The 15,069-nt window shown below is 39.4% G+C and overlaps 1 protein-coding gene across 2 annotated transcripts in view; it reads left to right on the top strand.

Moving 5' to 3' along the window:
* The window catches only part of DLD (dihydrolipoamide dehydrogenase), a 31,970-nt gene extending 19,177 nt beyond the window's left edge, over window positions 1-12,793 (top strand). For both annotated transcript variants that reach the window (XM_055301240.1, XM_055301241.1), the window contains exons 9-14: window positions 8,607-8,797; window positions 9,411-9,581; window positions 9,899-10,088; window positions 10,705-10,842; window positions 11,866-11,955; window positions 12,047-12,793. In XM_055301240.1, coding sequence (XP_055157215.1) covers window positions 8,607-8,797; window positions 9,411-9,581; window positions 9,899-10,088; window positions 10,705-10,842; window positions 11,866-11,955; window positions 12,047-12,112 — 846 coding nt within the window. In that variant the 3' untranslated portion in view covers window positions 12,113-12,793. The remainder of the gene's footprint in view (window positions 1-8,606; window positions 8,798-9,410; window positions 9,582-9,898; window positions 10,089-10,704; window positions 10,843-11,865; window positions 11,956-12,046) is intronic.
* The last annotated feature ends 2,276 nt before the right edge of the window (window positions 12,794-15,069 follow it).

Below are 15,069 nucleotides of genomic sequence, written 5' to 3'. Positions count from 1 at the left end.
CTTAGAACTGCTTTCCCTGTGTGCCAGTGATTTTGGTCCATTATGTTTTAGTTTTCATTTGTCTCCATGTGTGTTTTTATTTTTTTCCTTTGTTGTATAGTAGCATGTTTTTTAGCCTCTACATGGTGTTTTTTTTCTTGTAATTGACTTATAGTTGTCAGAAAAGATGCTTGAAATGATTTTAATCTTAAATTTGGGGAGACTTTTTTTGTGACCTAACATGTGATCTCTCCTGGAGAATGTTCCATATGCACTTGAAACGAATGTATTTTGTTGGTTTTGGATGGAATGTTCCGTATGTATCTGTTATGTTCATCTAGTCTAATGTCTTATTCAAAGAAATGATTTCCGGGACGCCTGGGTGGCTCAGTGGTTGAGCGCTTGCCTTTGGCCTGGGGCGTGATCCTGGAGACCCGGGATCGAGTCCCGCATCAGGGTCCTTGCATGGAGCCTGCTTCTCCCTCTGCTTGTGTCTCTGCCTCTCTGTGTGTGTCTCTCCTGAATAAATAAATAAAATCTTTTTAAAAAAAAAAACATTTCTTTACTGATTTTCTCTGCTGATGCAAGTTGGCTATCCCCTACTGTTACTGTATTACTGTCGATTTCTCCCTTTATGTGTTAATACTTGCTTTATGTATTCAGGTGCTCCAATATTGAGTGCATAGATATTTAAAACTGTTACACCCTGTTGTTGGATTGATCCTTTTATCATTATGCAATGCCGTGTCCGTACAGTCTTTATTTTCAAATCTACTTCATTTAATGTAAGTTTTTTTTTTTTTTTTGGCCTACCATTACATTGCAAGGAATATCTTTTTCCATCCTTTCCCTTTTAGTCTGTATGTTTCTGTAGGTTTGAAATGAATCTCTCAGCATATAGATGGATCTAGTTTTTTTAATACATTCTGTCTATATCTTTTTTGGAGTATTTAAACTATTTACATTTAAAGTAATTATTGATAGGTATGTACTTATTGCCATTTTGTTGATTGTTTCCTCATTGTTTTTGTAGTTTTTCTCTGTACCTTCCCTTGTTCTTTTTCTTTATGATTAATGACTTTCTTTAGTGTTATGCTTGGCCTTTTCTCTTTTTTTGTGTATGTGTGTATCTGTTACAGGTTTTTAGTTTGTGGTTATCATGAGGTTCATATATAACATCTTACCTATATAACAGTCTGTATTAAGTTGATGGTCATGTAAGTTTGAACATCTTCTGAAAGGACTTCATGTTTATTCCCCTACCTTCCATGTTTTATGTATATGTTAGATTTTACATTTTGTAATTGGGTCCCCTTAACTAATTTTTTTTTTTTCTAATTTATAATTGTGCTCATTGAAGTGGGCTGGAGCTGGGAGTGCCTTGGCCTTGTGGGGGATGGTTGGAGATGGTGTGGGCTATAGGCCCAGGGCTCACTGAGGTAGAAGGCCATATAGAGTTTCTGGCCCCTGCTGCTACCTGCACTAGGAGGGTGGAGGGGTAATGTAAACAGTGGCACTTGGTAGCATCTCCAACTCTGGAGAGATTTCCAGCAATTCCTTGTCCATTTAGCCCATGCTATAAGGTTAGTAAATGAGTTTTTTTTCGCTTATATAGTCCTTTGACCCTTTAAAAAGTTGTGATTTCGTTTTGCTGCGTGGGCAATTCTGCACATGGCTCCACAGTGCTGTTCTCTCTCCCCCCCCCCTTTTTTATATTTTATTTATTTATTCATGAGAGACACACAGAGAGAGGCAGAGACACAGGCAGAGGGAGAAGCAGGTTCCCTGCAGGGAGCGCCCGACATGGGACTCAATCCCGGGTCTCCAGAATCACACCCTGGGCCAAAGGCGGCGCTAAACCACTGAGCCACCCGGGCTGCCTAGTGCTGTCCCTCTCTACTGCAGTTGGTGATGTTGGGAGTTGAGTTCCCATCGTTACCACATCTCAGGCTCTCTCCCTGTTCTCTGCATGGTCCCTCTGTCCTTTGTTGTACAGAAGCTGTTCAGTCATTCCTCAGTTCTTCAGGAGGAACTGCTGTAATGTAGATGTAAACCCCATCTGTCTGTGGCAGGTGAATTCGGTCTTCTATGCTGCCATCTTGGACACTTCTGGACTTTTATATCTAAGCGCCCATCAGCATCTCTACTTACAGGTCTCACAGACGCTGGGTTCAGTAAATTTATAACTTAACCTTTCCTTCTTCCTCTTCATTCTTTCAACCCCAAATAAACAAAAACTATTTTTTAATATTTCTCATCTCAGTCATACTGCCATTCATCTAGAAGCAAAAGCTGGAAGTTTGGGAATTACACATGATTTGTATCATCGTGCCTCATATGAAGCCAGTCAGCGGGTCGTAACATGCTTCAAGACCCGTATTTCATGAATATAGCTGCTGCTTTTGACACATCTACTTGATCCCATTTTGGGCCAGTGTCATTTCTTATTCTAACTCTCTTGACTTCTTTCATCCTTTTCTAATCTCCCCAGAGTGGCTGAAGTCCTCTCCTGTAACATGAACATAAGCCTGTCTCTCTTGCTAAAAATCCTTCAATAACTAATGATAGTCATTAGGATAAATCCAAAATCTTTAATGTTGTTGAAAGGCCAGTGTGATGTGGCACTGGCTCAGTCCAGCCTTGTTTTTAGCCCCTCTCCCTCTCAAACTATGTTCTAGATATAGTGAAATACCAGTTTCTGAACTAGCTGCACCCTCTCTTTTATCTGTAGGCCTTCTATTTGGAACATGCTTTCCTCTCCCAGTCTCTGTGTTCTCAGAACCTTCCTGGACTACCCCACATGCCCTTGGGTAGTAACTCTTGCTGAGCGTCCCATTGCACCTGTACTTGCTACAGTATTTATCTCACTTAACTGATAGTACTTGTTCATTTTTCTCTCCTTCATTAAATCACCAACTGCCTGAGGGCAGAGATCATGGCTGTTTCACTGACTGCATCTTCAGCCTGTAGCACAGTGGCTGATACATAATAAATAGTCACACGTTAGCTATTATTATTATTATTGCTGAGTAAACATTTGTTAATAAATACCTTTCAGAAGTCAGCTTGGGTGTTACCTTTTTAGCCCAGACTTCGTTTTTTTCGGAGAAAGCGCAAGTCTTTCTGTCTTTGAGTCTTTACTATATGTCTGCATCTTTGTATCAGCTACTAATTAATAAACCGTATATTCCATTTATTTGTTTATGTCTGCCTTTCCTACAGGACCATAAGTTCCTTGAAGGCAGGGACTGAGTGTCATTCATATTTCAATCTCTGTTGCTTTCCTTAATGTTGCTTACCCAGATCTTGTAGATTAGCATAGCATCCATTATGTTGTTGTCATCCTTCTGATCCAGTCTAGTCAGTCAGGGTCACTTGGAAATAGTGTTGAAAACTAAGCATAATATTCCGGATAATGGAGAGAACTTATTTTTTTGTTTTTAAGGATTTTATGTATTCATGAAAGACACCAGAGAGAGTCAGAGACACAGGCAGAGGGAGAAGCAGGCTCCCCATGGGGGGCCTGATATGGGACTTAACCCAAAACTCTGGGATCACACTCTGAGTGGAAAGCAGAGGCCCAACTGCTGAGCCACCCAGGTGTCCCGAGAACTTGTTTTTGATATGTAATCTACTTTGTTTAATGTAATCCTTCAGGATCAGTTTAATTATTTTTTCCTTTTTAAAGCATTAGTTGAGCTTATAGTTAGTTGAAAACTTCACATCTTTTGCTTGAGGAATTCTTAGTTTTTAAACCTAAATAAGTAAATAAACCCAAATAAAGGATTTTGAACCTTTATCCTTGTTTAAACCTAAGGCTCACTTGTACCCATTATTCCAGTCTTTGTCTTGATTTGGTCGTCCTTACACTTAACTGCCTTTTCTTGTGTGTAATTCATAAATGTGGGAAGTATGTTAACTAAAAGCATGTTGGCCTATCATCTGATCTTATTTAAGCTGGCTAATGAAACTGTCTCTGGTGTCTTTCATGTCAGTATGAAGTATTGAAAGCCATCTGACTCTACAGTTTTTAACCTGTTTATAAATATATTTAAATCTCCATTGATCCATCTCATCTAAGGGATATGAGATTTTCTTTCTTTCTTTTTTTTTAATTGAAGACTTTGGTGATAAAAATACCCTATATTAAAAAAAAAATACCCTATATTATCCAGTCCAGAAAAGCCTTCAGAAAATAGTTTGTATGACCTCTTTGGAAGACTTGAGTGGTAGTATCTAATGATTATCAAACCAGCTATTTAATCATCTCTTCTAGTATTTAGCAGGGGTTGACCTCTGTTCCACATTTCAGAGTCTATTTTCCAGAGTCTATTCTTTTCCCTTTTGAAAATGTTAGGCAGTTTATTGCCAGTCTGGCTCCATTTGACAGTTCCCTTATACTAATTAAGTTGGCAAAGTTCACTAACAGTGTGTCTGTCATCAAATTATGATCTGATTTGTTTGGAGAGTTAACTTATCAAAAATGACTAGTTTTCTTACCTTGCTTCGTATTTCATACCCTGTTCATTTCACTTTGAAAATCATACTCCTGGGTGGATAAAATAAGCAAGAAAAAGGAATAACATAGTTTTACTTTCTTTTTTTGGTAAGTATAATATCCTGAAGCCATAATTCTCTTTCATTTCAGCATTTTTGCTTTTGGTTGTTTTTATAAAGATTTTTTATTTTATTAAAATTTTGCTTATAAATATTTATTTGACCTCTAGAGACAGTGGGCACATAAGCAGGGGGAGTGGCAGGCAGAGGGAGAAGCAGGGCTTCCCCCTTGCCCCCCACCCCCCAGGATCATGACCTGAGCCAAAGGCAGATGCTTAAGCTTAACCGCTTAATGGAGATAACACACTGTACTTATTTACTTTCTCATGAAGATTAGTCATGTGACCATCTTTTTATTTTTTCATAGTTAACCTTTTTCCGTACCACTTTAATGTAGTGCTTAAGAATGTAGGTTTTGGGGCAGCCCGGGTGGCTCAGCGGTTTAGCGCCGCCTTCAGCCCAGGATGTGATCCTGGAGACCCGGGATCGAGTCCCACGTCGGGTTCCCTGCATGGAGCCTGCTTCTCCCTCTGCCTGTGTCTCTGCCTCTCTTTCAGTGTCTCTCATGAATAAATAAATAAAAAAAATCTTTAAAAAAAAAAAAAGAATGTAGGTTTTGAATCAGATTTAAATTTGAATTTTTGGGGCAGCCCGGGTGGCTCAGCGGTTTAGCGCCTGCCTTTGGCCTAGGGCGCGATCCTGGAGTCCCGGGATCGAGTCCCACATCGGGCTCCCGGCATGGAGCCTGCTTCTCCCTCCTCTTGTGTCGCTGCCCCCCCCCATGTCTATCATAAATAAATAAATAAATAAATCTTTAAAAAAATAATTAAATTTGAATTTTTGGCTCTGCCTTTTAATGACACTGTGTCCTTGTTAAATGAGTGAGCTGCTCTGAACTAGTTGATTCAGCATAAAAATCCCCGTTCTAGTAAGAGTAACTGCCTCATAGGGTTATTGTTGGGATTTAGTAAGGTAATAGATATAAAACACTTAACCCAGTGTCTGATATCTAATAAGCTTTAACACAAAGCCTGACATAATATCTGGTAGTTACTACTGGAGTTTTCCTATTTCTAAGGATTTTGAAATCCATTTTCCTAAAGAGGAAGGCATTTGTCAAGTCACTCTGCTCATTGTTCCCGACTTTTTTTTTTTTTTTTTTTTAAGATCTTATATTCATGAGAGACACAGAGAGAGAGGCAGAGACACAGGTAGAGGGAGAAGCAGGCTCCATGCAGGGAGCCTGACATGGGACTCGATCTCAGATCTCCAGAATCACACCCTGGGCTGGAGGCAGTGCTAAACTGCTGAGCCACCCAGGGATCCCTTGTTCCTGACTTTGAGTTCAAGATGCTGCTGCTTATCATTTCCCATTTTCTTATTATTTCTTTTTGTTGTTGGAATGTCAAAAACGATTTTTGTTCTCTTTTATGGCTGAATAGTATTCTTGTGTATATATGCCACATGTTCTTTTTTTCTCCCCCTCTTGTTTTTGTTGAGTTGTAATGGAATATATTATTAGTTTCACGTGTACAGTGTTGATTCAACATACTCTTACTATTTCTTACTTTGTAGTTTAGATTCTGAGGAGTGTGTCTTTGCCACCTTCATTGAGATATAGTTCATATATCCTTCACCCATTTAAAGTGTTGTACAGTTCAGTGATTTTTTTAAAGATTTTATTCATTCATTCATGAGAGACAGAAGCAGAAACATAGGCAGAAGGAGAAGCAGGCTCCTTGCAGGGAATCCTGTATGGGACTTGATCCCAGGACCCTGAGATCATGCCCTGAGCTGAAGGCAGACACTCAACCACTGAGCCACCCAGGCGTCCCCAATGATTTTTTTTAAGTATGTTCACAAAGTTGTGTAGTTGTCACCACAGTCTTAATTCCAGAGCATTTTTGTCCCCTCAGAAACAAACACCATGTCCACTGGCAGTGACTCCACATTCCTCCCTTTTTGCAGGCCTTGGAAACCACTAACCTTCTTTCTTTGACTGTGGAATTGCCTGTTTTGGACTTCTCTTTAAATGAGATTCATACAATATGTGGGACTTAGATGTCTCTAGCTTCTTTGCTTAGCATGATGCTCTCAGGGTTCATGTATATACTTCCTAGCTCTTGAGAGCCAGATACTCCGTTCTGTGGCTGTAGCCCATTTTGTTTATCCATTCATTGGTTGATGGACATTTGGCTCATTTCCACTGCAGGACTGTTTATGACTAATACTGCTGTGAACGTTTTGTCTGGACATCTGTTTTCATTTCTCTTGCATGGATACCTAGGCATGGAATGGGAGTTCTGTGGTTAGCCTTTCGAGGAGCTCTGCTTTGTCAAGTGTACACTGCCACAGGCCCTGTAAGTTGCTGTTGTATTTCCTGACCAGCAGTAGTAGTGGTGCCTTTTTAGAAAATTGAACCATTGTGATGTGTGTAGTAGTATCTCCTAGGGTTTTAATTTGCATTTCTCTACTGGCTCATAATATGGAGGATCTTTTTATGGACTTATTTTCCATCTCTGCATTGTCTTTTGTGCTGTACCTGTTTATCTTGTCTGTTTTTTTTTTAAATAGGGTTTCTTTGTTTATTTTGAGAGATCCTTGTGCAAAGGATATAAGTCCTTTATCATAGAGATTTTGCAAGTATTTTTTTTTCTCAGTCTGTGGCTTCTCTGTATTCTTAATATTAGCTTTAGAAGAGGAGAATTTTTCGATTTTCATGTGGTCTCGTCTCTTCTCTCTCTTCTCTCTCTCTCTCTTCTCTCTCTTCTCTTCTCTTCTCTTCTCTTCTCTTCTCTTCTCTTCTCTTCTCTTCTCTTCTCTTCCTTCTTCTTACGGTGTTGCGTGACCCTAAGTGAGGGTCACTAAGATTCTTTCCTACATTTTCATCAATAAGTTTGATAGTGTTGGGGTTCATGATTCATTTTGAGTTAATTTTTGTATTTGCTTGTGATTGGATTTTAAATGCCACCGTACTGCCTTTAGTTGACTCAGCTCTCATTCCCAAAACTCAGAACAATGCATAAACCTACTTGGAAAGGTCAACCTCTTATTTTAAATTACTGGATGATTTTAATACACTTGTATTAAAATTTGATTTTAGGGATCCCTGGGTGGCGCAGCAGTTTGGTGCCTGTCTTTTGGCCCGGGGCGCGATCCTGGGGACCCGGGATCGAGTCCCACATCGGGCTCCCGGTGCATGGAGCCTGCTTCTCCCTCTGCCTGTGTCTCTGCCTCTCTCTCTCTCTCTGTGACTATCATAAGTAAATTAAAAAAAAAAAATTTTTTTTAAATTTGATTTGAGTACAAATTCTTGGAAAGGATAGTTTCATAGTTTTTCATATTTTATATAATGCTATAAAATTATGTTCATCTTGCTGATTTCACAGATAGGCATCCTGAAGTTATAATTGTTAAACTGCATGCTGGTTTTTAACATTTTAAGTTATAATTTGAATGAAAAAAATAAGCACATTTCTGTTGAGAAAATAAAATCTGAAGCCAGTTTAACATTTTATAAATACCAGTGGTTAGTAGGAAGAAGAGGCTTTTTCTTCCTCCTTCCTTCCCACTTGTTCCCCTCTTCCTCCAGCAGTTCCTGTGTAGTTCGTTCTCTCTCTTTTTCAAGTCTTTGCACACACATCACTCACAGCAAAGCTTTTCCCGATGACCATGCTCTTTAAAACTACAGCCTTCCTCCTCCCAGCAGTCCTGGTTCCACTTCCTGATTTATATTTCTCAGAGCGCTCTACTAACCTCTCCATGAATTCTACTTATCTGCCTCATCTACCAGAGTATAAGCCCCCTGGGGGCAGCATTTCATTCATCGATGTGTGCCTAGTATATAGTAGGTGCTCAATAAATAAATGTTGCAGGAATGAACAAATGAATACATGAAATATATGAAGCATATTTATGTGCCACTGTTCATTTTAAAAGCTCAGAGTTTCTGACAGGGACATACTAAAGAAAAACATCTGACAAATTCTTTATGATGCTTCAGTCAGTAAATATTTGCTATAGAAACCTTTATTTTTATTTTTATGAGTTTTAAAAATTATTACTTACAGGGTTCAGTTTGGCAGAGACTTGGTGCAGATGTGACAGCAGTTGAGTTTTTAGGTCATGTTGGTGGAGTTGGAATTGATATGGAGATATCTAAAAACTTTCAACGCATCCTCCAAAAACAAGGATTTAAATTTAAATTGAATACAAAAGTTACTGGTGCTACCAAGAAGTCAGATGGAAAAATTGATGTTTCGTAAGTATGCTGCATATGCTTTTGATATAATATCTTTGTGTGCTTAAGAAAAATACTCTTTTTTCAGAATCAAAGTTTGTTACAACCTAGGGCCATTTTATTGCTTAGTATAACTCCATATTGCTTATTAAATCAGTCCATTGAAATTCATGATTAAGTTGATGCTAGGAAAATTAATCTAGTGTTCTTACTTTCTCATAGTATATAATCAGAAATATTTAAACTCTCAACGTTCCACAGAACTCAGTATTATTAGATACATGGGGAGATCAGTAATACTGGATTGTTTGCTATGTGCCTGGCTCTCTTTATTACTCATATAACATGATGAAATTATTTAGTTAAGGTCACATAGCAAGTGAGGGGCAGAGCCATCGCTTGATCTTTCTGACCCAAGACCTGGGTTATTAACATGTGCTTTACTACCTGTTATTGTGAGGTTTTAATGATAGACTTCGAGGATTTGTAGTTTTTTTATTGCCTGACTCCTGTTTGTTAGAAGTGTCAGCAACACTTGGGAAACATCAGGTCTTACAGGTCTCATTCTGTCCGCTGTTTGTGTCCATGCACATTTAATGGTCACTTTAACGGTGACATACTGTTTGTCATCTAGTATTGAAGGTGCTTCTGGTGGCAAGGCCGAGGTTATCACATGTGACGTACTCTTGGTTTGCATTGGCCGACGACCCTTTACTCAGAACTTGGGACTAGAAGAGCTTGGAATTGAACTAGATCCTAGAGGTAGAATTCCAGTCAATACCAGATTCCAAACTAAAATTCCAAAGTAAGTTGGAATATTTATTTGCATTTTCAAAAATTTAAACATTTATTTTAAACACTGTCTTAAAAATAAGACTTTTACCATGTTTAAATGCACTGGCTTTGGGGAAGAACAGTAGACACGTATGTGGAAACAAAAATAATTGCATTTTTTTTCATTACGCAAGATGAGAACCTGAACTCAGAGATGTTTGAGGAGCTGTATATTATATATATTTTTTTGGCTACTTAGTAACTAGAAACTTTTGTTACCATGGCATAATGAAGATGAATATCTGTGATGGCAGTGGTTCACTGTGTTTCTTTTCATCTCTGTGGTAGTATCTATGCTATTGGTGATGTGGTTGCTGGTCCAATGCTGGCTCACAAAGCAGAGGATGAAGGCATTATCTGTGTTGAAGGAATGGCTGGCGGTGCTGTGCACATTGACTACAACTGTGTACCATCAGTGATTTACACCCACCCTGAAGTTGCTTGGGTTGGCAAATCAGAAGAGCAGTTGAAAGAAGAGGTAATTCTGAATGCAGGGGTAGCTGTAACTCCAGTGCATGAGTTGGGTTAATGACACTGGCGGCTGTGACTCATTTTATTTATTTTTTTATTTTTTAAAAGATTTTATTTATTTATTCATGAGAGACAGAGAGAGAGAGAGGTAGAGACACGGGCAGAGGGAGAAGCAGGCTCCATGCAGGGAGCCTGACATGGGACTCGATCCTGGGTCTCCAGGATCACACTCTGGGCTGCAGGTGGCGCTAAACCGCTGCGCCACCAGGGCTGCCCTGTGACTCATTTTATTATTGCATTAATGCATTTTGAAATCCTGTAGAACATTTTATATTTTTCTCCTTTTTAGTAATGCAGAGGAAATTATTCACTTGCCTGCAAACTAGTTAATTCCAGAGCTTTTATATTTTCCTTTGAAATACACCCAGATAGACTGACATTTGCATTTGCTTGTTGTTTGCACACAAAATGTATTACATGAGTAAGCAGTTTTGGTCTTGCCCTCCATGTACTCTGAAGAATTGCCTTCTTAGGATTTATGTTCTCAATAAATGGTAGATGATTTCACCAGCAGGAATGTGTTTTTTCCGTTTATCTAGGTTCTCCTCTTCTGTCTCTCACAGGGCATTGAGTACAAGGTTGGGAAATTCCCCTTTGCTGCTAACAGCAGAGCTAAGACAAATGCGGACACAGATGGCATGGTGAAGATTCTGGGGCAGAAATCAACAGACAGGGTGTTGGGAGCACACATTCTGGGACCAGTGAGTATCATACAACCCCAAATCCCATTACTATTTCTGGAAAGCATTGCTATTTACTTTTAAGGCCACCTGCTCTTTACATGCTGGGATTAGTATTTACTAGCAGAAGTTTGTTTCTGATAAGGTGACCAGCAGCGTGCTCAGAGGCTGGCGCATCACATCATCTGCTTTCCATCCTGCAACTGACATTCATCTAACTCTTGAAACAGGTCCTGTGCCCGCTGAAGACTCTCCAGTGGCCTTTTTCCACTGCAAGCTGTTACAGATAAATGGTCCCGTCTGCCTTCCTAACCTCATTAATTCCCTGCCTCATGCCCCTTCGCTCAGTTTCGTAACAGGCAAATGTTCCCATTTTAGAGTTTTTTTTTTTTTTTTTTTCCTAAAGATTCAAAAAAAAATCTGTTCATGAGAGACAGGGAGAGAGGTAGGGACACAGGCAGAGGGAGAAGCAAGCTCCATGCAGGGAGCCCAATATGGGACTCGATCCTGGGTCTCCAGGATCAGAACCAAAGGCAGTGCTAAACCGCTGAGCCACCGGGCTGTCCTAGTTCTTGTACGACCTGTTGCCTGGAATGCTGTGCCTCCAGGTCTTTGTACATCTGGCTCCTGTGAGGTTTGGGCTCAAATGTTACCTCCTAAGGGAAGCCCTTCCTACCACCGAACCTGCAGTACGCACCTGCCCTAGCGATCTGACATGATGATGATAAAACATTACTTACTCTCTAATACATTCTTCTCTGTATACATGCAATAACCATTTTAATTTTTACCATTCTGGGAGGCAGGAGTTGCTCTTCCATTTTTGAAGTGAATAAATGGAGAGAGACACAGAGTGTTACACTTGAGGAAGTGGTAGGATTTGAATCTAGGTGGGCTGGCTCCAGAGCCCAGACTATTCACTTCTGTGCCACTTTTTCTATTAAGCTTTTCCTGACTGGAGACAGTTAACTACTTGAACCGTGAATCCTGTTAGCTCGTAGTTTTTGCCATGGGAAGAAAATTACTTGGTCTGTTATTTTAAAGGGTGCTGGTGAAATGGTGAATGAAGCTGCTCTTGCACTGGAGTATGGAGCATCCTGTGAAGATATAGCCAGAGTCTGCCATGCGCATCCGGTAATTTTTGACAATATACAGAATTAATGGCTACAAGTTTCTTCTTACCCACAGATATTTGGTATTTAATTTTAAATTTCTTCCCTTGCAGACCTTATCAGAAGCTTTTAGAGAAGCAAACCTGGCTGCATCATTCGGCAAATCTATCAACTTTTAAATTAGAAGATTATATTTTTCTGAAATTTCCTGGGAGCTTTGTGGAGGTCACATTCCTGTACAGGAAATGCTCACGTCTCCAAGAATTTTTAGGACTGAAACTTTTGGAAGGCTTTAATAGGTTTGGACAGAATGGAATAATCTCATCTATTTTAAATAAATTTAATATTTTGTTTCAGTGCATTAATATTGCAGAAGAAAGCTACTTATCGTAGCATCCTGGAAAATTTTCTTCAACCCTTATTTTCATGCAGTTTCTGAAAGATTCAACTTCACTGAATTTATGTTACATAGCTTTTATCTCTGCTGTTGTAAAGTTGGATTTACTTACCTGATGGAGCTGGTGTAGAGTATGTGAACCAGCTGTGTTTGAAGCAAGGTGACCAAGTTATTTTAAACTTGGTTTTCATATTGGAAATAGTTAATCATTAGAGTAAGATTAAAATATGTATAAACCAAAATGATGTAAATAAATGATGGTCTCTCACTTTATTTAATCTCCAAATTCTTGCAGTTTAGAGGTAGAATTTATGTTTAAATTTTTAAGGACCCATTGAGGTCTAGTCTGTAGGCAGTTAACCAAATTAAGGAGGTAGATCTGTGAAATTCATATATTAAATGAAGACACAAATGTATTACAGCGGGGAATGAAAATACAGAAATAAACAGTCTTAAATATTCATTTACTGGTTGTTTTGAGTGGATGTCCAGATGGTCCTAGTTCTTTTATGACTACCTGTAGTGTATCTTCTTACTTTTATTATTCCTCTTCTGGCCTGGATGTATCTTTCTACCACACTGGAGGAAAACATTTAGGCATTTGAAAGGTCATTATCCTTTCATCTGTTTTAGCGATACCCACTAACTGTGGAGCGTTCACTTTTGGAGACACAGTATATGGGAAAATGTATTTATATTTTATTTTTCATATGGGAAAATTTAATCTGTCTTCTGTCGATTTCCAGTGTATCTGCGGTTGTGTAAATGACTGTTTCTTTAAAGAGTGCTATAAAATCCGTATCTGTTCATTAATGTTTAAAATAGCCAGCCCTTGAAACCTATCAGTATCAAAGTCTTAAATGTTAAAATAGGCTTTTGCATATTTTAACTAAATTTAAGTAGTTTTCACATTTAGGATAGCATATTCGAAAAAGGAAAAATTAAAGTACTAGAAATATGCAAACCATAGATACTCAACATGATTGCAATTTACAGATCACAGCTTAAGGAAAGTTTAGAGATTGTATCAGCAGAAAAGCTGTGCGGGGAGGGGGACTGGGTGGCTCAGCGGTTGAGCATCTGCTTTTGCCTCAGGGTGTGATCCTGGGGTCCTGGGATATGGGGTCCCGGGATCAAGTCCCACTTCAGGCTCCCATCTCTGCATGGAGCCTGCTTCTCTCTCTGCGCCTCTCTCTGTTTCTCATGAATAAATAACAATTTAAGAAAAGAAAGTGTGGGCTAGGATACTATCAGTTGCTCACAGAAGGAAAATGTTGAGTCATCTTCAGGTTTTAATTGCGTCGTTAGTGGGTCACATTTCCCTTTTTCCTTCTGTGTCCACTACTCTGACATTGTATTATGGTCATTGTGAATTATTCATTGTAAAGACTGGATTCTGTTACCTATCTCTGAAAAATAGGCAATTTCTGTTTCAGTAGGCAGTTAACCTGGCTGAACCCCAGCTCCCAATTCCATTGTCTTTGCTGGAGGGCAGCAACTAAAGGATCTACCCAGTTATTTCAGCTGTACCTCAGCTGGATTACGTCTGGCCCTACATGTGTAGTTCAGAGGTCAACCGGAGACTGGGTAAACGATATGCAGAGTTGGGAGGCCCTCCCCACCGTGCCTCTCTCTTGTGGGGCTTTCCCTTCATAGTTTGTTCTAGTTGCCTCCAACTCTTTCTGATTCCATAACCAGTAAAGCTTGGCTTCTGCCCCAGTATGATACTTCTGGGACCCACCGTCAGGTGAAAGCCCCTAAAAATGGGAATTGGTTTCACCCAGTGCTGTCTTAGCTTCCCTCTACACCTTCTGCCTGCTGCTGGTTGGTCTCTGGGACCTTTACTTTTAAAAATGTCTATTTCCGTTCAGAGTTGGCAGTTGTTATTAGCAAGAGAGCTGGCCTGATATGTGCTACTTTGCCATTAAAAATGACCTTTGTATTTTAAAATCTGAAATCCCAATACTATATGAAGTGCTAGTTTACTTAAACTTCAAACATGGGGATGCCTGGGTGGCTTAGCGGTTGAGCACCTGCTTCTCCCTCTGCCTGTGTCTCTGCCTCTCTCTCTGTGTCTCTCATGAATAAATAAAACTCTTAAAAAAAAAACTTCAAACATGTCCCCTACTCTAGAGAAAAAATAGAAATATAATTTAATATGAAGTGCTAGCTATAGAAACACAAAATATTTAAATCTATGTAGGTGAGAATGAATTTGTGGATATAAGAAATTTCAAATACTCATTGACTAAGTTCTCAATATTTTCTTGGCTTGTAAGGATGACAATTGTCCATTCCCTGAGCTGATTAAAATGAGTGATTTCAAAGTGACATATTTCATTGTTTAGCTAAAAAAGGAATATAAAGATTTCTTTTTTAAAAGATTTTATTCATGAGAGACATGACACAGAGGCAGAGACCTAGGCAGAGGGAGAAGCAGGCTCCTTGCAGGGAGCCCGAAGCAGGACTCGAGCCCAGGACCCCGGGATCATGACCTGAGCCAGAGGCAGATGCTCAACCACTGAGCCACCCCAGGTGCTCCCAAAATACTTAATTTTAAGGGCGGGGGGGAGGGGAACTAGTTGCTGTAGTAGATAATGAGGTAAAACCACTTTGCTAGGTATTAGGATCTCTACCTAAATGAAAGTGACAAATAATTGCCTTGAGAGGGGGAGGTTGCCTTATTTAAATTACATCTGTTTACATAATTTTTGTTCAGGCGGGGCTTCACTGCGTTGT

This window comes from Nyctereutes procyonoides, unplaced genomic scaffold (genome assembly GCF_905146905.1).
Source record: "Nyctereutes procyonoides isolate TBG_1078 unplaced genomic scaffold, NYPRO_anot_genome, whole genome shotgun sequence".
Classification (NCBI taxonomy): Eukaryota; Metazoa; Chordata; class Mammalia; order Carnivora; family Canidae; genus Nyctereutes; species Nyctereutes procyonoides.
The sequence above is the reverse complement of the archived record's forward strand: the minus strand, read 5'-3'. Positions and strand labels throughout refer to the sequence as shown.